The sequence below is a fragment of the Stegostoma tigrinum genome, chromosome 14 (genome assembly GCF_030684315.1).
Source record: "Stegostoma tigrinum isolate sSteTig4 chromosome 14, sSteTig4.hap1, whole genome shotgun sequence".
Lineage (NCBI taxonomy): Eukaryota > Metazoa > Chordata > Chondrichthyes > Orectolobiformes > Stegostomatidae > Stegostoma > Stegostoma tigrinum.
In genome coordinates this window covers 44,675,977-44,699,261 of record NC_081367.1, presented here as the reverse complement: position 1 = coordinate 44,699,261, position 23,285 = coordinate 44,675,977, and the positions used below count along the sequence as shown (strand labels likewise).

The following is a 23,285-nucleotide window of genomic DNA, read 5'->3' as shown; positions in this document are numbered from 1 at the left end:
AGGGGAGATTTTGAAACTGGTGAAGTCCACATTGATACCATTAGGCTGCAGGGTTCCCAGGCGGAATATGAGTTGCTGTTCCTGCAACCTTCGGGTGGCATCATTGTGGCAGTGCAGGAGGCCCATGATGGACATGTCATCTAAAGAATGGGAGGGGGAGTGGAAATGGTTTGCGACTGGGAGGTGCAGTTGTTTGTTGCGAACTGAGTGGAGGTGTTCTGCAAAGCGGTCCCCAAGCCTCCGCTTGGTTTCCTGAATGTAGAGGAAGCCACACCGGGTACAGTGGATGCAGTATACCACATTGGCAGATGTGCAGGTGAACCTCTGCTTAATGTGGAATGCCATCTTGGGGCCTGGGATAGGGGTGAGGGAGGAGGTGTGGGGGCAAGTGTAGCATTTCCTGCGGTTGCAGGGGAAGGTGCCGGGTGTGGTGGGGTTGGAGGGCAGTGTGGAGCGAACAAGGGAGTCACGGAGAGAGTGGTCTCTGCGGAAAGCAGACAGGGGTGGGGATGGAAAAATGTCTTGGGTGGTGGGGTCGGATTGTAGATGGTGGAAGTGTCAGAGAATGATGCGTTGTATCCGGAGGTTGGTGGGGTGGTGTGTGAGAACGAGGGGGATCCTCTTTGGGCGGTTGTGGCGGGGGCGGGGTGTGAGGGATGTGTTGTGGGAAATACGGGAGACGCGGTCAAGGGCGTTCTCGATCACTGTGGGGTGAAAGTTGCGGTCCTTGAAGAACTTGGACATCTGGGATGTGTGGGAGTGGAATGTCTTATCGTGGGAGCAGATGCGGTGGAGGCGGAGGAATTGGGAATAGGGGATGGGATTTTTGCAGGAGGGTGGGTGGGAGGAGGTGTATGCTAGAATGCATAATTCTCCGATACTTCCACCATCTACAATCCGACCCCACCACCCAAGACATTTTTCCATCCCCACCCCTGTCTGCTTTCCGCAGAGACCACTCTCTCCGTGACTCCCTTGTTCGCTCCACACTGCCCTCCAACCCCACCACACCCGGCACCTTCCCCTGCAACCGTAGGAAATGCTACACTTGCCCCCACACCTCCTCCCTCACCCCTATCCCAGGCCCCAAGATGACATTCCACATTAAGCAGAGGCTCACCTGCACATCTGCAAGGTGGTATACTGCATCCACTGTACCCGGTGTGGCTTCCTCTACATTGGGGAAACCAAGCGGAGGCTTGGGGACCGCTTTGCAGAACACCTCCGCTCAGTTCGCAACAAACAACTGCACCTCCCAGTCGCAAACCATTTCTACTCCCCCTCCCATTCTTTAGATGACATGTCCATCATGGGCCTCCTGCAGTGCCACAATGATGCCACCTGAAGGTTGCAGGAACAGCAACTCATATTCCGCCTGGGAACCCTGCAGCCTAATGGTATCAATGTGGACTTCACCAGTTTCAAAATCTCCCCTTCCCCCACTGCATCCCTAAACCAGCCCAGTTCGTCCCCTCCCCCTACTGCACCACACAACCAGCCCAACTCTTCCCCTCCACCCACTGCATCCCAAAACCAGTCCAACCTGTCTCTGCCTCCCTAACCTGTTCTTCCTCTCACCCATCCCTTCCTCCCACCCCAAGCCGCACCCCCGTCTACCTACTAACCTCATCCCACCTCCTTGACCTGTCCGTCTTCCCTGGACTGACCTATCCCCTCCCTACCTCCCCACCTATACTCTCTCCACCTATCTTCTTTTCTCTCCATCTTCGGTCCGCCTCCCCCTCTCTCCCTATTTATTCCAGAACCCTCACCCCATCCCCCTCTCTGATGAAGTGTCTAGGCCCGAAACGTCAGCTTTTGTGCTCCTGAGATGCTGCTTGGCCTGCTGTGTTCATCCAGCCTCACATTTTATTATCTTGGATTCTCCAGCATCTGCAGTTCCCATTACCCCTTCCTCCCTGCAGACTGGTGTATGATTTTATACACATTATTTCTGGTAATGTAGTATTGACTGAGGATTGAACAGAGTTCTTAAATTCTACTTACCTTGCAGATAGCACAAACTCTCTTCTGATCTCCCATTCTTTGTCTTATGGAATACTTATTTTATTTTCCAATGTTGTAGGCTGTGACGTGCAGGACAGATTTGTTTAAAAAAAATCAGCTAAACAGTAGGAACCGTAATTCAGTTTCCATTTTCTCTACAGAGCTTTGAGCTTCAGCACTCTCCTTCAGTGTAAAACCAGTGATGAATATCAATAAGCGGTGTGAATAAAAATAGTTCATATAGCATATACCAGTTGTTTCTTTAAATAGTAAGTTACAGTATCAAAGCAAATGTTTGTAGGGTAAAGGTATGAGGTAGAAATGTAGCTCCTGCTTCAGAAATAAGGGGAGTTATTTTAACTCCTGTACCTTATTTAATACACTCAGCTAATTTTTGACTTTTACTGGAAGCAGCAGAAAACATAACCTAGAGTTCAGTAGCTGGATAAAGACTCAGTGGTAGGAATGGGTCAGATCATAAGACAAAGGAGCTAAAGTATGTCATTCGACCATTTGAGCCTGCCCTGCTTGTCAATTAGTTCGTGGCTGATCAGATAATCCTTAGCTCTACACACTTACATTTTCCCCAGACATTTCATTCCTTACTGATTTAAAACTCCAACCTTGCCTTGAATATTCCTGATGATACAGCCTTTCAACCCCTCTGTGGTTTAAAACAAAAGTTCCACAGATGCACTACATTCTGAAAGCCGAAATAGCTGCTCATCTCTGTCCTAACTGGGCAGGAGGGGCCAAAACTATCTTTGCGGAGCTCCGATCAATCATAAACTAGATGAAATCTAAAAGTAAAGTTTTAAAAACTAACCAGTTTGGGCGTACACTGGCCGATATCTGCTTCTTCACTGTCTTCACTTGGAAGAAAAGCCACCGGAGTTTCTACTCAGGCAATCGGGTTAAAACAAAACTTGTGGAGGGTCATGACAAGGATATAAAAATACAGCCCCTCTCTCCAGTGAGCAAGTTAAATGTTGGGACCATTGATTCACAACAGCTGCAAAGTGAATGAATATGGTGGCACAGGGACATTGCCCCTAAGTTAGTAACAGCTGAATCAGGTAAATGCTGAGGGGAGATGAGTCCATAATTTGACCATGATAGCTTATGGGATTTTAAATTCAATTAAAACAAAATCTGAAATTTAAAGCTAGTCTAATGGTAACCTTTGTAAATTGTCATAACAACCCACGTGATTCACTGATGTCCCTTCCAGGGAAGGAAATCTGCTGCACTTACTTTGTATGGGCTACATGTGGCACCAGACCCACAGTAATGTGGGTAACTCTTAAATGCCTTCTGAATTGGCCCAAGCAGTCACTCAGTTAAGGAGGCAGTTAGGGATCAGCAACAAGCCCTGGCCCAACCACTTGCGCCCACTTCCCATGAAGGAGCTAACGAAAAGAGTGACCTGAACAATTTTAGAGATAGTAAAGAACATTGCCCATGTACTTAGGGTTAATATCACTGCACACCTCCCCTGCCCTCCTCCTAGAGTGTCTCCCATTGTTGATTCTCTTTCTAGGACTCTGACTCATTTGTAATTGTTACCAAACATTCTAATGTTGATTGATTCTAGTATGAATGAGATAATCAGCCTGTAATTGATTCCTACTTGGCTTGCAATCAAAATACGTCTGCATAGGAATACTGTCTTTAAAGTGCACCTGTCTGTAATAAGCAGGCTCACCAGCCTGGGGAGAGTATGTCAGCAATAATTTCATTCAAAATGACTAGTCCAAAATCATAGAGACACTAATAATATAGAAACTTCTTACATAGAACAATCAGATTCTCTATCTGCCACAAGCAGCTCATTATTGAATTTCAAGGGGATGGTTACAAAAAGTGAGCTCCAAGTTCAGAAATAATGGGAACTGCAGACGCTGGAGAATCCGAGATAACAAAATGTGGAGCTGGATGAACACAGCAGGCCAAGCAGCATCAGAGAAGTACAAAAGCTGAAGTTTCGGGCCTAGACCCTTCATCAGAAAAGGGGGATGGGGAGAGGATTCTGAAATAAATAGAGAGAGAGAGGGGGAGGCGGGCTGAAGATGGATAGAGGAGAAGATAGGTGGAGAGGAGAGTATGGGTGCTGTGCTCATCCAGCTCCATACTTTGTTACCCAAGTTCAGAATGCTGGTTTCAAAGCAGAGCTTACATGGTTGTTGTGCACTGGAATTCAAAATTGTTTTTTGGAGGTGTTTTATTCTTTCGGGGATATGGGTATTGTTGATAATGTTAGCATTTGTCACCTATCCCAAATTGCCCTGAAGAAGACAGTGATGAGCCATCTTCATGAACTGCTGCGTACCATCTAGTATGGGTGCATCCACAGTGCTTTTATGAAGGGACTTCCATCATTTTTTGACCAGCATCAATGATGATAGAGCTCCAAGTCAAAATGGTGACTGGCTTGGAGAGAAACTTGCAGCTGGTGGTGCTTTTTCCATTATCTGCTACGCTTGTCCTTCTGGATGGTAGCGATGGCAGGATTTGGAAAGCGCTGTGAAGGAGACTTGAAGAGTTGCTGTAGTGTACCTTGCATATGGTAGACACTGTTTTTATTGTATATAGGCGGTGGGGTGAGTGCATGTTTAAGGTGGTGAGCCCGGATGCTAATACCATGGCTGAATTGGAGAACCATGTTATAGTTTGATTCAAATCTGATTCCACTCCCAAAAAGCCGTTGGCCACTCTACCTTCCACCACTGTTGGTGGATCTGTTATGTTAAGATTCTGATCCATGTTACCTCCTCCCAAACAATCTGCATGCCTGTCCTGTGCGGAAGTAGCTGGGATTGCCAAACTGGAAAATTCTTCCTTTGCCTGCTAGACATAGGAATAGTGCTACAATTACATCATTGAAATCAGGTACACACCAATGCTGATCATTAGCATTCATTAGTATCCGTTAGCTGGTCTGAGAAGTTTTTAAATAAAAGAGCTGACAGTCTCTGGTTTCTTGTTTACTCGGTGAGCCCCAGGCCTACAGTGTAGCCGTGTCAACAATTGTGATGCTTTGTCTTCTCATTGTTGTCTATACCCTAACGTCTGCAGTAACTACTTCCTCACAATGCTGTATCGTGTCCCACCTTCTTATGTTCATCTCCCTCCCCCTGCCCAAATCTTTCTTTAATATTGCCCACTCTGCATCCCAGCATGCTGCCTCCAATCCTTACAACTGATTTTCCAAATGTGCCCATCATTGAAAGACAAGGGGCTTATCAGGAGTCAATACACTGAATAAACCCCCTGAACTGACCATGGCCCAACCATGGCTGACTTGGAATGACAGCCAGGACTGGTTAGTGAACAGACCCCTGACTGGTCTCTGTGTGGTTCCCTGCCTGTCTGACCACCATTCCCTGTACTGATTGCACTGCACCTGCATAACTGCCTCTGGCCTATTCTCTTGACTGTAACAATATGGAACCCCTGATTCTAATTGAACTGTCAGGCTGTCTGCAAGCATCTGGACTGAGATCAAGCATTGTCTTAGAGGCTTTAAGTTCTGAGTGAGGTCACAATGCACAAAGCAAGATACTGTGACCAAGTAGGTTCAAAATGAGTGAGCATTAAGAGAGCAAACTTAAAGCTCTGATATGTACCCTGCTGTGGTGCACAGTGGTCTAGAAGCAGTATTGCAATGTAAGGTGTGGTGAGCTGCAACGTGCAGTACTGAAGTGGTGCACTTTATTTTACGTGAGTTAGAGATGTACCATGATGATGTGATAAGGTTAGAGTATTTGATTCTACATTCTATGGATGAAGGATGCAGGCGATCATTCTCTGTGGAATGTGCTCTGAGATTTTGGGGGTTACTGGCCAAGATGGTGGCCTAGAGGAGCCAGCAGTTTCCTGCTTAATTGTTCATGCCAGGATTTGTGCCTGTCTTGGATCGCTCCATTGCCTGGGAAAATATCAAAAGGCATATAATTGACACAAGTTTTGATAATAATGAGATTTTAATGAATGCAAGCCAGGTCCTCACTGCTTACGAGTGAGATTTTCATCTCTCCATTAAAACCATGGGTGGAAAATTGGATTTTATTTTCTCAATGTCAAAAATCTGAATTTCTGACCTCGCTAGATTTTCCCAACTGAGTTACCATTACCCACGTTATTCAGGGGCGGGGAAAAATCCCACTGTACAAAAACATTCTACTGAATATTCCCTGTATTTTTATTTTTGCCCAAGGCTATCAGTATGTGTCTTTTGGTCCTTTTACCATCAACTAATTGGAAACTGTTTTCCTTGAATATCTTTTTGCAACCTGTCATAATTCGTCCATATCTGTAACCAATCTTCTCTGCATTTCCTGTGTCCCAAAATAGAACAAACCAGCTTTTCCGAGTTAACATTGGAACAGAACTTCCCTATACCTACAGCCTTGCCGGTAATCTTCTCCTGCAGCCTCTCAAAGACCCTGAAATTATTCCTAAAGTGTGCTGACCAGCAATATGCTAGTTGTGGTGTGATCAGAGCCCTGGACTGATTTAGCATAACATGTCTCTGCTTTTGTACTTAATGCTACTATTTATAAAGCTGAAGATCCGCATGCTTTTCTACACACTGTCTCTGAATATGACCTGTCCTCCTCATCGATCGATACAAATGCAACTCCAGATCACTCTGTTCATGTACACTCTTCATAGCTCTCCCATTTTGTCGACATTGACTCTCTGTGTTCCTTCTGCTAAAATACTCACACTTCTCTGTATTACACTCGATCTGCTACTTTATTTCTCATTCTGCAAGCCTGTTGAAGGTGATTCATATCATCCTCCTTATTTAGTGGTATTGGCAAATTTTGAGCTTTGACTCTGTATCCCAAAATCTAATTCATTTATATAAGACAAAAGGATCAATAGTGATGCTTGGGGAGCATTACTATTTACCAAGTTTCAGTCTTTAAAAAAAAATTTTGCGGTGACTTTTTTTTTGAAGTAATAAATATTTGTCTTAACGACAATTGGACACTGACAGTCTAATTCCGTGACCCTTTATTTTATAAGTTGGTCTTCTCTTTAGAGATACTTGTCAAATGCTTCCTTAAAATCCACATAAACAACATGCACTGTAATTCCTTCTCTCATTTTCTTTGTTATTTCATCAAATATCTAATGAAATTGGTTAAGCATGATTTGCCTTTTACAAATATGTGTTGATTATTCCAAGTTATCTCTCTCAGTGCTAGTTGAGGATTTTCCTGAAGATAGTTAACATTGACAGTGTAAGATTTTAGAAACAAACTGTCCTCTAGTTGTTAAGACAGTCGTCAGGAACTTTCTTGAATAAGATTGTTGGATTTTCCACACTCCATCCTCTATTCTCTCCCCACATCCTCAATATTTTAATACAGTCAGGAAGAAAGGGCATTTTGGTTGCAAACTGTTCAATTTTTAAATTAGCTTAACTACGTCATCAGAATTGTAACCCATTTGCTAAATTTCTAGACTGAAAAAAATTCACATTTATGGGGTTATTCCCGCCAAGCCCATTTGGCCGATATGTGAAGTTATACCCCATCTCAATTAACTCACCAATTATAAACAGTCAATGTGATCTCAGTACAAGAAGATGGTGTTTTAATCTCTAAAGTAAAATATTCAGTTGGTTTGTCTCCCTTTTGCACCAAGATGAATAAATTAAGCAATTGAATAAATGCTATCGGTATATTGCTGGGAACACATACATATTTATGGTCTATGAAAAAAGGACTGTAAGAGATTGAAGTGCTTGAAGACTGTGGGTGAAACAGGAATTGAAGAACCCATGTGGGTTCTTTGAAATGAGTTCAGCAATTTAATATGAACTATGAACTGTCTACCTGCTGATTACAGAATGTCAAGTATGTGGAAAATCAGACAAGTAACACTTTAGGGAAAGAAAAAAAAAACAGATTTTAATTGGTAAAAACCTGACTTTGGAAGAACATGGGTCCCTGTCCTGCTGGCTGCCGTGCAATCCTTTCTGTACTTGATTTATGTTTCACAAACTTAGGGAGTTATAAAGCTGCAGTAAGTCTCCTCTCTCTCTCTCTCTCTCTCTCTCTCTCTCTCTCTCTCTCTCTCTCTCTCTCTCTCTCTCCCCCTCCCTCTCTCTGTCTATCTATCTCTCTCTCTCTCTATCGAAGCTGATAAATACTGTGAATCTCAATGCTTTAATTATCTTGCAAACTCTGAGAAGCTGAACTGTGGCCACTTTCAAAGGACTTGGAATAAACTTAATTTCCATCTGAACTAAAGCTTGATTGAAAGATTTTTTCATCAGTCATTTTTGTCAGCATTTCAATTTCATCAACAAGAAAATTTATAAATTGTGAATTCATCAAAATCTACCTTTAATTTTCAGACCATTGGCCAATATCGTGTGCGTGTGTGTGTGCGCGAGTGCGCGAGAATCAAAAGGATATACAGATCTAATTCCTGATTTTGCTTGGATGTTAACCAGTTTTCCTATTTGTTCTTAAAAGGAGTTTTGTTTTAATGAACTCTGAAGAATCCATTTATTATAAAGTGGCCCAGCAGAATTCTCTTTTTCTGGGTAATAGTACAACAGGTGACAGTTGACCATTTTGGTGATTAAATGAAACCATTTATATTGATGGTGTGATTTATTGAGTCATGGAGTCAGAGTCCTATAACACAGAGACACGTTCATGCCAACCAAAATGCCCATGCATGCTGACCCCATTTCCCTGCACTTGACTCATATCTTTCTAAACCTTTCCCATCCATATAGTCATCCAAATGCCTTTTTAAATGTTGTTAATGTACCCGCCTCAACCACTTCTGGTAGTTCATTCTGTATGGGTACCACCCTCTGTTAATAAAAGAAGTTGCCCCTCAGGTTCCCATTTATTTTTTCCCTTCTTACGTTAAACTGATGCCCTCTAGTCTTTGATTTCCCCAACCCTGGGAAAAAGACTGAGTGCATTCACCCTATTCATGCCTGTCATGATCTTGCATACTTCTATAAGTCTTAGCTTGTCCAACCTCTTCCCATAACTCAGTCCCTTGAGTCCTGACAACATCCTTATAAATTTCTTCTGCACTCTTTCCAGTTTAATAAGATCCTTCCTATAGCAAGATGACCAAACTGAACACAATACTCCAAGCGTGGCCTCACCAATGATCTGTACAACTGCAACATAACTTCCCAACTGCTGTACTTAATGCCCTGACTGATGAAGGCCAGTGTGCCAAAAACCTCCTCCTTTGCCCTGTCTACCTATGACTCCACTTTCAGAGAACTGTGTACCTGAACTCCAATGTCCCTCTGTTCTACTACTCTCCTTAAAGCCTTCCATTCACCATGAAACTATTAACAAAATGCACCTCACATTTATCTATATTAATCTCCATTTGCCATTTCTCAGCCCACTTCCCCAGCTGATCATGATCATGCTGCAATTTCTGATAACCTTCCTCACTGACCATGATACTGCCTATTACTAATTGTGCCTTGTACAACAGGCAGTGGGCCCAGCACTGACCGCTGAGGCACACCACTAGTTATGTGCATCCAGTCATATAAGCATCTTTCCAGTATTACCCTCTGCTTCCTACCATTAAGCCATTTGTGTATCCAGTTTGCCAGGTCTCCCTGAATTCCATGTGATCTAACCTTCCAGAGCAGCCTACCATGTGGAACCACATCAAAGGCCTTACTAAAATCCATGTAGACTACATTTACTGCTCTGCCTTCATCAAATTTGTGAGGCATGATCTCCCATGCTGACTAGTCCTAATCAAACCCTCTCTTTCCCAATGCCTGTATATCTTATTCCCCCAGAATCTTGTCAAGGAACTTACCTACCACCGATGTTAGGCTTATTGATCTCTAGCTCTCAAGTTTTTCTTTATAGCACTTCTTGAATAAGGGCACAACATTCACTACCCTCCAGTCTTCTGGGACCTCACCCATGGCTAACGATGATACAAATATATCAGCAGGGCCCTTTAGCCTCTTGCAGGGTTCTTGGATATATCTGGTCAGGACTAGGAGATTTACCCACCTTCATACATCTAATACTTCCAACACTTCTTGACTGTGATATGGACTGTCCCCAAGATATCGCCACTAACTTCCCGAAGTTCCCAAGTCGCCTTGGTAAATTGTAGTCTCCATGGTAAACACAGGAGAAATATTCAGAGAACCTCACCCAACTCCTGTGGTTCCAAACATATATGCCCACTTTAGTCCTTGAGGAGTCCTATTCTCTCTCTTGTTATTCTTTTTCCTTTAATACACTAAAGAATCTCTTTGGATTCAAACTAATCTTCTCAGCCAAAGCTATCATATGCCCCCTTTCCACCTTCCTGATCTCTTTCAGTAAATTCCTGAGTTTTGCCTCTTCTCGAGTAGAACCCTCTATATACTGTTTGAGGAAACTTTCCTGAACGCACTTAACAAAATTCCACTCTATCAAAGCCCTTAACACTATGGCAGTCCCAGTCTATATTAGGAAAAATAAAATTCCCTACTGTGACAACCCTACTTCTCCTGCAAGTCTCCCTGCGCATTTGTTCTTCTAATTCCCATTGCCTATTTGGGGCCCTATAGTACAATCCCAATAATGTCACCATCCCCTTCTTATTTCTTAGCACTAACCACAAAGCCTCACTGATGATTCCTCAGTTGTTTTATCTCTGTTGACTGCTGTGATATTGCCCTTAATTAATAATGCAACTACCTGTCCCCTCTTTCCTCCATCTCCGTCTCGCCAAAAGCACCTATCCATGCCCTGAGTTCATCAGACTTACCTGTCAGCTCTCTGCCATATCCTTCTATTCCTACCCTTGTTAGTACGTGGCATTGGAAGTAACCTGGAGATTACTACCGTCGAGGTCCTGGAATTTTAACCTTTTTTATAGCTCTGTATAATTACTCCACGGGACATCATCCCTATTTCTACCTATGTCATTTGTGCCAACATACACAATGACTTCTGACTGCTCACCCTCCCCTTGAGAATGTCCTGCAGCCACTACGAGACATGCTGGACCTTGACACCTGGGAGGCAACACGCTAAGTTGGATTCCTGTCTGCAGCCCTATAATCTCCTGTCTGTCCCCCTAACTATTGACTCTCCTATCACTAAGGTTCTGTTTACTGTTACTCTTTCCTGCTGTGCCCCAGAGCCAGTCGCAGTGCCACTGACCTGGCTAATGCTGCTTTCCCCCAAACGGTCATCCCCACCAACAATATCCAAAAGGGTATATTTGTTTTTGAGGGAAATGGCCACAGAGGATTCCAGCTCTCTCTGCCTACTCCCTTTGCCTTTCCCAGTTACTCTCTGTCGGCACCTTAGGTGTGACCACCTCCCTGAAACTTGTATCTGTGATCCGCTCAGCATCTCAGATGATCCTGAATGCATCCACCTCCAGTTCCCTAACACTGTCTCCCAGGTGCTGCAGCTGGGTGCACTTCCCACAAGTATAGTCATCAGGAGGGGTATGTCAAAGCCCTAACTGCCATCTCAATTGCTCTAAGATTGAGGAAGAAAGTTAAAAGGACTTTACCTGAGCTTACTTGTACATCTGCTCTTCAGTGCAGGTGACTGCTTCCAGGCTGTAATGTATGTACCAAAGTGATGCCTCTCCCTCTCAGTCATCTCTTGCTGGAGTACTTGGGCTTGATTGACAGTGCATTCCTCTAAAACCTCTAAATTCTGTTTAAATATCTTTTCCTTTATTTACCATTCCCTTCACTTCTGCTGAAGGTGTTATATCTTTTATGGATTCATTCTATGGGCAGCAGTGGCCCATTGTGTTCAAGTGTCTAAAATTCATGTGTGAGAGTGGGCAGTGCACATTGGCTCCTGAAATGTGGTACTCAAGCCTTCTCCTGCCTTCACATGAATTTGGCACATTTGTTTAATTTTAGCAAGGAGGCAGGCTTCAGTTTACCAAGTTTTGACCAGATTTAAAATGATGGCCTACATTATAAATTTAATATAATATATACAAGAAATTTGTATGACTGCACTTCGGCTGAGGTGAGCGATTAAAATTAAAAGCATAAAGGTGTTCTCTAAGCATGCGCAGACCTTGACATTTAATTAAAGCCCATCAATTTTCTCAGCAGTGCTTGCTCTTGTGTATATCTTTCAGAAAATGATAATACAGTCAGGTAAAGTCAACATGGCTGTGAGAAAGGGAAATTGGACCTGACAAATTAGTAACCTATTTGAGGGTAGAACAAGGAGAGTGGATAAAGAAGAACAAGTGGATGTATTGGATTTGGATCTCCAAAAGACATTAAACAGCATGTTATTTATAAATCAAGAGTCTCGCTATAATGTAATGAATGATATATTAGCATGGAAACAGGATAGGCAAATAACGAGAAATATAGTTGGAATAAATTAAAAAATACATTTTCAGAATGGCTGAAAACTGTAGAATGCCGAAGGGATCATTGTTGAGGCCTCAACTGATGGGTAGGAAAGCAAGTTTTATGGAAGCTACAAAGGGATATGGATAGGTTAAGTGAGTGGGCAAAAAAATTGTGGGAAAGAATGAGGTTGCCCACTTTGCCAGGAAGAATCAAAAATAGAAATTAATTGGAGATAGACTGCAAAATTCTGTGGAACAAAAGGATCTGGTTAATCTTGTCCACACATCACAAAAGATTACATGTAATTTTAGCAAGTAAGTAGGAAAACGAAGGAAATGTTAGACTTTGTTGAAAGGAATAAGGAGTAAAAAATCAGAGAAGCCTTCCTACAACTGTACACCACATTGGTGAGACCACATTCTAGAATAATGTGTAGAGCTGGATGAACACAGCCGGCCAAGCGGCATCAGAGGAGCAGGAAAGCTGATGTTTCGAGTCTAGGCCCAAAACGTCAGCCTTCCTGCTCCTCTGATGCTGCTTGGCCTGCTGTGTTCATCCAGCTCTAACCCTTGTTATCTCAGATTTTCCAGCATCTGTAGTTTCTACTATCTCTAGAATAATGTGTGCAGTTTTGATTAGCTTACTTAAAGGACAAAATTTTGTAGGGAATGTTTCCGAGAAGGTTTGCTAGGCTGATCCGAGTTTGAGGTGTTTGCCTTACAAGGAAGAGTGGGAAAGGTTGGACCTATACATGTTGTAATTTAGAAGAATAAGAAATTATCTTGATCAGAATCTTTATTGGAGTTTGAGCGATAAAAGCCCATCTCCATGTCGAGATCTCTCATTCTGGCTTTTATGTTTTTGACGTGGCTCTTGCTAGACAGTCAAGATGCCATTTAATTGGGATTAACACTTGGTAAACAGCTTGGTAATTCCACAACAGCTTCATTAATATTTAGATTCCTATTTTACCAAACTCGCTAAACAAGCTTGACATTAGGAAGCTGAGCAGGTATCTGGCAAATTCAACTCTCCCCTTACTCTGTGGGCAGCAGTACCAAGTGCCCCACTTCCATGGACATTGGCATTTGCCAAACACCAGCTTCTAAGAACTCTCAAGACACATCTGTGATCTACATATAGGACTTTCAATGCTGTATATTGGTCTGCACTGGTAACTGTCACTGGAATTTTTTTTATATTGCAAAGATGTACTTTATTCATAGAAGGAAATCTTTGTGTACATACAGAGTTAATGTAGTCAATCTGATCTGTGCTATTATTACTTGCAGAGAATGAAAAAATCATTGGGGTTCAGCTTTCTCTATATTTACAATTAAACTCTTGGCTTTTAGCTGAGGCCTCTGGGAAGGTCCGATAAGTGGATGGACCCCCGTTATGGATTGGCAGGAGGACCTTACATGGTCGTCTTTCCCCACTGTGCCTTGGCTTTAGTGAGTCTCTCAGCACGTCGTCCTGGATCTCGGAATGTGCCAGGTTGCAATACTCAGTCGTGGTCAACTCTTTCAACTAGAACACCTTCAAATTTCAGGCAGACCAAAGTGCATCTTTTACTGTGTTGATGGTCCTCCAGATACAGCTAACGTTTTCTCTGTGTGTGTCCCAGGAAACAGACCGTAGAGCACAGAGTCCCGTGTCATGGAGCTACTGAGGAAAAATCTCAACAAAAACCACTGCATTTCTGTCCAGACTTCCTTTGCATAGGCACATCCCAGAAGGAGGTGTGAGACAGTCTCGTCGCCTCCGTAGCCACTTCGAGGGCAGTGTGTGGTGGCGCAGAGTGTCTGGGCATGCATGAAGGATCTCACAGGCAGAGCCCTTCCCACCATTAGCCCAGCAATGTCCTGGTGCTTGTTAGAGAGTTCTGGTGATGAGGCATTCTGCCAGATGACTATGACAGTCTGTGCAAGGAACGACTCAACAAGAGCCACCCTTTCCTTCACCCGAAGGGTCTTGAGGATGTTACGTGCCGACTACTGCCTGATGGACTTGTGGTCAAAGGTATTTTTCTTCACAAATGTCTCCACAAGGGACAGGTGATACAAGGCGCTCCAACTACTTGGAGCTTTCCGCAGCAACGAGACCAAGCCTATCCTTAGCAACAGTGGGGACAGGTAGGACCTCAGTAAGTAGTGACACTTGTGTTTGCGTACTGACGATGTATGCACAGCTTGATGCAACCACACACAAACGTGGCCATTGGGGGAGGGTAGCATTGGGTGTGTTTCTCCCCACTTTGTCCAGTTCTTTATACATAATGTTCCTTTGAATTCAGTCCACCTTCTACCTCCAAATGTAACTGTCACTGGAACACTAAAGCAAGGCCCCTGTGTGCTCAGGGACATTCATCCAGATCTGGAACTAGACCTGACTGCATCTCTGGACTTTTTATTTGCTCTCGTGTTGTTCTCTCTCTGAATTACCTGCATAATTTTATAGAATTCCTGCCTTGTGTTACCTTGCTTTGCCGATTTGCAATTTTCCCTCTCAGTCAGAGATATCAGGTTCATCTAATCACTGCAGAAGCTCAACAGGTCAGGCAGGATCTGCAGGGGAAAGCAGATTTAACATTTCGAGTCCTGTGACTCTTCATCAGAACAAATAGCAGCTAGGAAGATGCGGTATTTACGATCAGGATGGGGTTGGGGTGTTTGGGGGTTGGGGGGAGAACTAAACGGATAAATGGAGATTAGCGCCTGAAGTAATTCACAGATGCTGGTATCCAGTCACCAAGTCACACTTTATTTACATGTGGAGAGTTCTTCACACTGGCCCAGTTCCCCCAGAACCACTGGCACTCTTGTTCTAATCAGTCAGCCAGAGATCCCTGACTGGGCCAGATTAACAACCCCAATCAGGGAACTCACACTTTGAGGTCCACCTGGCTCACCTTGATACAATTATTACAGAGTGCAGAAAGTGAGAGATCTGAAAGGATAGCCAAACAATGGATTGGTTGCTAGTAAAGCCAGACAGAGAGAAGCTGAAAAAGTTAGAGAGAGCTAAGAATAGGAGAGACTATTTTGACGGTGCTGAAAGCAGCCTATATCATTGACAAGTTTAGTGTTTGGGAGTGGGGTTTGTTTCAGATCTTCAGCATCTGCAGTTCTTTGTTTTATCACTTATATAATTGTTGCTGTCCACTGCTGTTTAGTGCAGATACCAAAGTAAGGAATGTTGTCATGGCCATCAGCAGGTTTGAGTCCAGTCAAGAGGCATGTCCTTTACTCAGGGATCCCTGGCACAGTAAGTAAAAGACAGCGTCTGATACCAGTCCGTATCCTGTGTAGGATCAGAGTCAGGATCCTCTCTTCATAAAGGGTGAGGAGATGAATGTTGGCAGCTCACCACCTGGCTTGACTCTTTTTTTCCTTGTTGTGGACTATATTTGCCTGGAATAAGAGAGAGGCTGGTATTGTGAGAGATGATAGTGGGTGGCATAGCTGTTACATTTCTTGTAGGTGGGAAGGTGTCTTGACTAAGTGAGTAGGCAGTACAGAGGGCATGCAGGGTGAGTGGTGTAGGGAGTTAATTTGGGTGAAAATGAGCGAAGGGAGGATGGTGCTGGCAGTCGTGAGAGTGGTGGAGCATGGGCCTTAGTATGAGATAGGTATAGCAGAGGTAGAGTGAGCATGAAGTATCAGAGAGAAGATATGGTACTTACATTGGTAATGTGGAGGACATTGGCTATCTTCCTACGTAGCTGTGCATTCTTCCAGATGATTGATACTGCTTTAATCTAATGTGAACGTCATACCTGGCTTGCATGGTCTGGTGCTTTGGACTTCACTGCTGGTCCTGGGGAGGAGGAAATCCCACATTGGCACTTCCCCACCCCTCTTGATTCAGCACCATCTTCAGGACCTGGTGTTTCAGTGGATATCCGCTGAGTGCTACGTTGTTCCAGGATCAATATGTAGTAAGATGGGGTGAAAATTGGGTTTTTAGGATGCTGTGGAGTGCGGGAGGCATTTAATGAGGTGATTGGTAAGGTATGGCAAGAGAACCATCTGGGCCTGGTGGCAACAAACCTCCTAAAAAAAAATCTTGATGCAACTCAAACTTAATCCAAAAATTGTAAGACTCAGCTCTGTATTGAATATTATAACATTCTAGAGCATGACTGAGCATAATGGATTTTTCTCCAAATGGATGAATCCAGAACTACCAGGAGGCAGTTTCAGAATAAGATGCAGATAAGAAGGAATTTCTTCTTTCAGAGAGCCATTAGTCTTTGGAGCTATCTTTGTTTTCTCTGCAATAAGGAGTGGAGGCTAGGCCATTTACTTTGTACAAGACTGAGTTAGACCTATTGTTGACTGGCAATTGAATTGAGACCTGGCGGGGTGGCGGTTAGGAAAATGTATTGAGGCTACAATCAGATCAACCATGATGGAGCATGCTTGAGGGTTCAAGTGGCCTACTCCTGTCCCTATTAATTTATTGCGTTCTTATATTGTAAACTATAGCCGCAACTTGTCACATGTTATCATACTCTATGCATTCTGTTTAATAGACAAATAAATGTAGTTAGAGTTCAGGCATGGGAGGTAAGTGAATGGACTGGAATGGATTCTTTGAGACAGTCAAGTATTCACTTATACCAAAGGGTGGGCATTTTATGATAACACTTTATGATAGACATGATTACCTCTATGCAGCAATCGTCTAATGGCCCTGAATTGATGGCTTTAGTCAGCATAATGATATGACTGGTTAGATCTGGGAAGATGGTAGCTTCAATGAAGTCAAAAGCAATTGTATATGATGGGTATAAAGAAATGTGCAAGGGTGTGTATACTCTTAATCCATTTGCTTCCCTTAATATATAGTGCTTTGAGTAGAAGTGCTCAAAATATCACCATGTAATATTTTGATAAATCTGTACTGATTATGATATTTATACTGAACTGATCTCACAAACGTTGTTACAAATGAATGACCATGCATGTACATAGATCTGTATGTTTGCAAGTATATATTTCTTGTTCTGTGGGAACATTTATATTGCTTACAAAATAATCTGAAATTGTTTGACAGTATTAGTTCCTCTTGTGGGTGTTAAAAGTTATACTGACTCATAATAAAATGGTAAAGTAAAAGTCCCTTGTGCACTTCACAAGTCAAGTGAATAACTTAGAGGTAAAATATTGAGCTTTCGTTTTCAACTTAAACTGATACAGTAGCAAGCATTGAAGAAAGAATGTTCATGAAATCTCCAATATGTGCTATTGCGTTTTGATATTTTGCCATAAAATGGAATATTCTTTCTTCTGAAAGTCTCTGCCTCCTCAGAACCGTCACATGTGAACAATTTCAGATGTGCCAACTTTTATTATTAAAAGTAAAACTTTATATTGTTTGTTGTACAATAAAAAAAATTAAAAGCAAATTAAATAAGCTGCTCCGTCTTCTAACGTGATTCGCTTTAGAGGTGGGGAGCAAACTAAACTTACATATATGTTATTACTGATAAAGTATTGACAGTATTATTCACTTGTAAGATTCAGTATTGAGTGCTAATAGATTGCTCTCTATTTTTGCAGGTAAATGTTGAAGACACTATTGAAATGTTACCGAAATCAAGACGCGCACTTACAATCCAGGAGATTGCTGCACTTGCAAGATCATCTTTGCATGGTTTGTGTGCATTCCTAATAAATAAGGATGATTATTTGCATAAAATCACATTTTTGGGGTTGGAAATCTGTAATTTAAATTCACTAAAATATGAATGTTCGGACAAATATAAGTGAACGTCCCAAATAATTTGTACGTGCACTACACCTTATGTAAGATTTGTTCTCAGTGATTATAGAAGTACTCAAAAGGCTGGTGTGGGTCTACAGCAAGGAAACCAGGAGAGATGTAGACTGTAGTGGTTGTCTCCATCAACTGCAATAATTAGACTTTGGAATTGAATGCAAATTCGTACTACATCTTCAAGACATCTCGACATTTCTTCTGACACTCTGGCCAAATAGAAATATCTGATATTCCAACAAAATGTCAAACTAGCTATGATATTATGAATACGCTATTATAATATTCAGGTCATTTACTAATCATTAGCTTACTATGTCAACTACAAAGAATTGTAATTAAAATGAAAACATACATTTTGAGTTGCAGTGAACACACTTTAACCTGTAAATACTACTTTGACACACCATTAAAAGAAAGTAAATCTAGGTCCGAAATGTCAGCTTTCCCGCAGCTCTAATGCTGCTTGGCCTGCTGTGGCCATCCAGCTCTACACCTTGTTATCTCAGATTCTCCAGCATCTGAAGTTCCTACTATCTCTGAAATCTGTCAATTGTCAGGTTAATTTTCCCTGGTTCCAGAACTTAATCCTTAATTGACTTCAGGAATAATGTGAACAACAGAAAATAGAAAGCTTTTGGGTGGGCAAGATCCATTTGGCCCCTGAATCATACTCCATTTAGATGCAAAGTAGCTATCAGTGTCCCTTATCCGTCCATTAATCAAACTTCAAAAAATGTATTTAACCAGAGAAAGAAATTACTCATTTCTGGCAATTTTGTTTTGATGTCTGAAAAGATCAGCTGAAAAGCAATTCTCCTCAAAATGACCTCAGCAATATGCAGATAAAACCAGATTACGTGGCCTATAAAAGAGGCAGCATTTACAAATGGCAGCAGTAAACTATGTATTACCACTAATCAGTATGGTTAAATTAAAATTATGGTAAAATTAGTAAAGTTGAGTGTTACAGGCACAGATTGACTTGTGGGATTATGATGTTGTGGCGATAATGGAAATCTGGCTTAAGGAAGGGCAGATATGAGTATTAAATATCCTGGTTAAAAGGCGTTCAGAAAAAGTATAGAAAGAGAAGGCGCAATGTCTTTGGTATTGAGTACTGGACAAAGAGGATGTTTCAGATGGTCCAGGGATGAGATTGACTTGGTTCAAATTAAGGAATAAGGACGGTGCCATTACATTGCTCTGCGTAACATTTTAGACTCCCGGTACTGGGAAGGATATAGAGAAATTAATCTGCAAAGAAATTACAGAGAGGTGTAAACATCATTGTGTAGTTATAATGGGGGACTTTAATTAACCGCTCATAACCTGAGGTAGCAGTACGTATGGGGCAGTAAGCATTCCGAGAACGTGTTCATGAGAATTTTGTACGGCAGTAAGAATCCAAACTTAAAGGAAAGGAGGCACCTAGTTCTTGGAAATGAGGTGGGCCAAATGAATAAACTGACAATGGAGTAACATTTAGGGGGCAGTGACTATTGTATTTTAAGGTTTAGAATGATAGAGGAAAATGACATTGGTCAATCCAGAGTAACAATGTTTAATTGGTGAAGAGTCGATTTCAATTACTCAAGGACAGAGCTAGGCCAGAGAAACTAAAACTGAAGGTTATCAGGAATATTGGTTGAGCACAAAGAGGGAATGTGTTGGGCACAGTCAAGATATGTTCCCTGAAAAGGGAAAGGCACAGTGAACAAATCCAGAGTTCCCTGAATGACAATGGAGATAGAAATTGAGTAAAATAAGAAAAAATGCACTCATGAGAGGTGGCACAAAGTAAACACTATTAAGAACCACACTGAATACAGAGGTTCAGAACAGATGTGAAAAAAAGTAAATTGGGGAAGCAAAGAAGGATTATGAAGAGAGGCTGGCAGCTAATATAAAGAAAAATCCTAGACTTCTTTGAGAACATTGAGAGTAAAAGAATGGTAAAAGGAGGGTGAGGATTGACTAAGGACTCAAATGGGCATTCACACGCATAAACAAAAGGCATGGCTGAGGTGTTAAATGAATACTTTGCAGCTGTCTTTGTCTGTGAGGCAGATGGTGCTCAGGCCATGATGACTGAGGAAACCCAGTCACCGGCTTAAAATTGATAAGGAGGTAGTAGAAAACATTTCATACTTAAAAGTTGTAAAGACACAAGGGCGGAATGAGATGCATCCAAGAATATCCCCTTGTTTGAAAAAGCTCGTAAAGATATGCGCAGAAAATACAGACCAGTCAGTTTTAAATTTGATGGTGAGGAAACTTCTAGAAACAATTCATAGAATCCCTAGAGTGTGGAACCAGGCCATTTGGCCCATCCTCCTCCAAATAGCATCCCACCCAGACCCACCCCCTGCCCTATCTCTGCATTTTCCACCATAGACATCCTGGGCAATTTAGCATAGTCAATCCACCTAACCTGCACACCTTTGGACTGTGGAAGGAAACCCACGCAGCCACAGGGAGAACATGCAAACTGAACACAGACAGTTGCCCGAGGCTGGAGTCGAACCTGGGTCCCTGGCACTGTGAGGCAGCAGTGCTAAATATTGAGCCACTGGGATAGAATTAATAGTCACATTAAAAAAAAGTGTTGATTGGAAGAGTCAGCATGGGTTTAAGGGAAAATCATATTTAATTAAACTGCTGGAATTTATTTTGAGGTAGTAAGAGAGGGAAAAGCCATTTAATCTGGTGTATGTGAATTTCTGAAAGGCATTCTCTTTGTGTCATAAAACAAACTTGAGGAAATTTACAGGCCATGGGATTAGAAGGATAGTCACAATGTAGATACACTGTTACTTGTGGAATAGCAAACAGTGTGATGGTCAGTGGGTATCTTTCAGGCTGGGAAAGGGCTTGTAGTGGAGTTCCCCAGGGGTTGATATTGAAACCGTTGCCTTTTCTGATGAGTCTAAATGATCTAGATTTTGATGTTCAGGAGACAATTTCAAAGTTTATGGATAACACAAAACTTGGGAGAATTGTAAACTTTGGGAGGATGCTTGATGGAGTGGGTAAGTAGATAGTAAACCAAATTCAATGCAGAGAAGTAGAAGTGATAGATTTTGCTACAAAGGAAATGGATAGCCAGAGTTCTTCATTTTACACAAAGTAAACACTATTAAGAACCACGCTGAATACAGAGGTTCAGAACAGATGTGAAAAACACCAGCACTTCGTTGGAGGCTCACTGATGATGTTACCTAGAATGGTGATGAAATGTCTGAAAACTAACCTTCCAGCTCAGCGAGCAAACTCACATACAGAACCTCAACCTGAGCTACAAATCTTCTCAAAACTCGCTAGCAAAGAGCACAGTTTTAAAATGTTTTGCAAAGAAAGCAAAGGTGAGTTGAGAGAAACCTCGTTTCATACAGCAAGTATTACACGTCTGGAATGCATTGACTGGAAGTGTTGTGGAAGAAATAGAAAGTATTTAGATAATTATTTAAACAGAAGCAATGTGTAGCATTAAAGAGAATGGGCAGGAGCTCCATACTGTTCAAACGCTCAGAAATGGTGTAGATGAGGGATTGAATGGCTTCCTTTTGCAACATAATATTTCTGTGATGCCATGAAATTGCTTTGTGTTCTGAATAATGTACCTCTAACCTGTTATGTAAATAACACCTAAACCCAACAATTCTGAATGTTAAACATTTAGTTGAGGGCTAGGTGCTTAATTAGCATTCTGTTATAATCTTTATAGAGTATTACCACCTGCTGTATTCATGTTTGCATTGTATTACTTTATATTTTTATTCTTTAGACATAAAAGGCACATTGAGCAATGTTCTACAGCCTTTTGCTTATGGCAAAGCCAAGATTAAGGAAGCTCAGCTGGGTCTTTGGCTTTCCCTATGGCCTAGTACAGCATCTGTTGCATTGTAGTCCTGATTTGGAAATTGGCCTCACTAACTTATTATGATGCTTCCTAATGTCTCCGAGTTCAGGACACAGTTCACCCAACGACAGTATTTGAGCATTTAAGTTACCAACAAAATTTAAGTTTTTAACAAATTTTTCAAACAGGAAATAAAAGCCAATGCAAAGAAGAAAGACATACAATGCCCTTCCGAATCTCTCAATATCGCAAAGGATTTTACCATGCAACTGTTGGCATACCTTTGAAGTTTGATCATCGTAAGAATCCATTCACTAAAGGAAGGGAATAATGATGTGTTGATCGCTGCACCCTTCTTACTCACGTCAGCTTCAAATATAACTCTGGAATGTGTATACTTTTAAAATTTGTTTGATTTTACTTTACCCTAATAGTTTAGGTTTGACTTTTTTATTCATTCATGGTATGTGGGTGTCACTGGCTGGATCAACATTTTGTTTCCCGACTCTAGTTGCTGTTGAGAAGGTGCTGATGAGCTGCCTTCTTGAACCACTGTTGTACATTTGGTAAAGGTAGAACCACACTGCCATTAGAAAGGGAGTTCTAGAACTTTGACCGTGCGGATGGAATGATGCTACAAAGGAAATGGATAGCCAGAATTCTTCGTTTTACTCTATTATAAAAGGTGTGCAGAAGCAAGAAACCTCGGTGTATGTGTACATAACTCATTTAATGATGAAGGAATGATGAAATATTTACAGGTTTGGATGGTGAGTAACTGGGAGTAGAACTTCCAGCTGATGGCATTCCCAGGTACCTGCTGGTCATGAGTTTGGAAGGTACTGTCTTAGGAGCCTTGGAAGTTCTTTTTAGTGGACTGTGTTACTGAAATAATTTTTTCATTGAAATTGTTGATTTGTTCAAAATTATCTTATTTTCTACACATCCCTCCTTTTGAGCCAATTTCCTTTCTTTTCCTCAGGTTTCTCCCAGGTTGTAAAAGACCATGTAACCAAGCCTACTGCCATGGCTCAGGGTCGAGTTGCTCACCTCATAGAATGGAAGGGCTGGTGTAAGCCTATGGAATCTCCAATGACTCTGGAGATTGATTTCAATTCCTATTCCGACTTAAGTGAAGGTGAACAAGAAGCAAGATTCGCAGCAGGTAGATCAACTTTTAAATTTGGCTATTACATGTCTATATAATTTATTCAGCTGCCTGATCCATAAAAGACATTTTTAAAAAACTGCTTGATCATTCATAGTAAA

General features: G+C 41.9%; 1 protein-coding gene across 7 annotated transcripts in view; it reads left to right on the top strand.

Moving 5' to 3' along the window:
- LOC125457999 (protein FAM131A-like) overlaps positions 1-23,285 on the top strand; it is a 60,309-nt gene that overhangs the window by 28,586 nt on the left and 8,438 nt on the right. For all 7 annotated transcript variants that reach the window (XM_048542841.1, XM_048542836.2, XM_059651114.1 and 4 more), the window contains 2 exons: positions 17,938-18,031; positions 22,999-23,181. In XM_048542841.1, coding sequence (XP_048398798.1) covers positions 17,962-18,031; positions 22,999-23,181 — 253 coding nt within the window. In that variant the 5' untranslated portion in view covers positions 17,938-17,961. The remainder of the gene's footprint in view (positions 1-17,937; positions 18,032-22,998; positions 23,182-23,285) is intronic.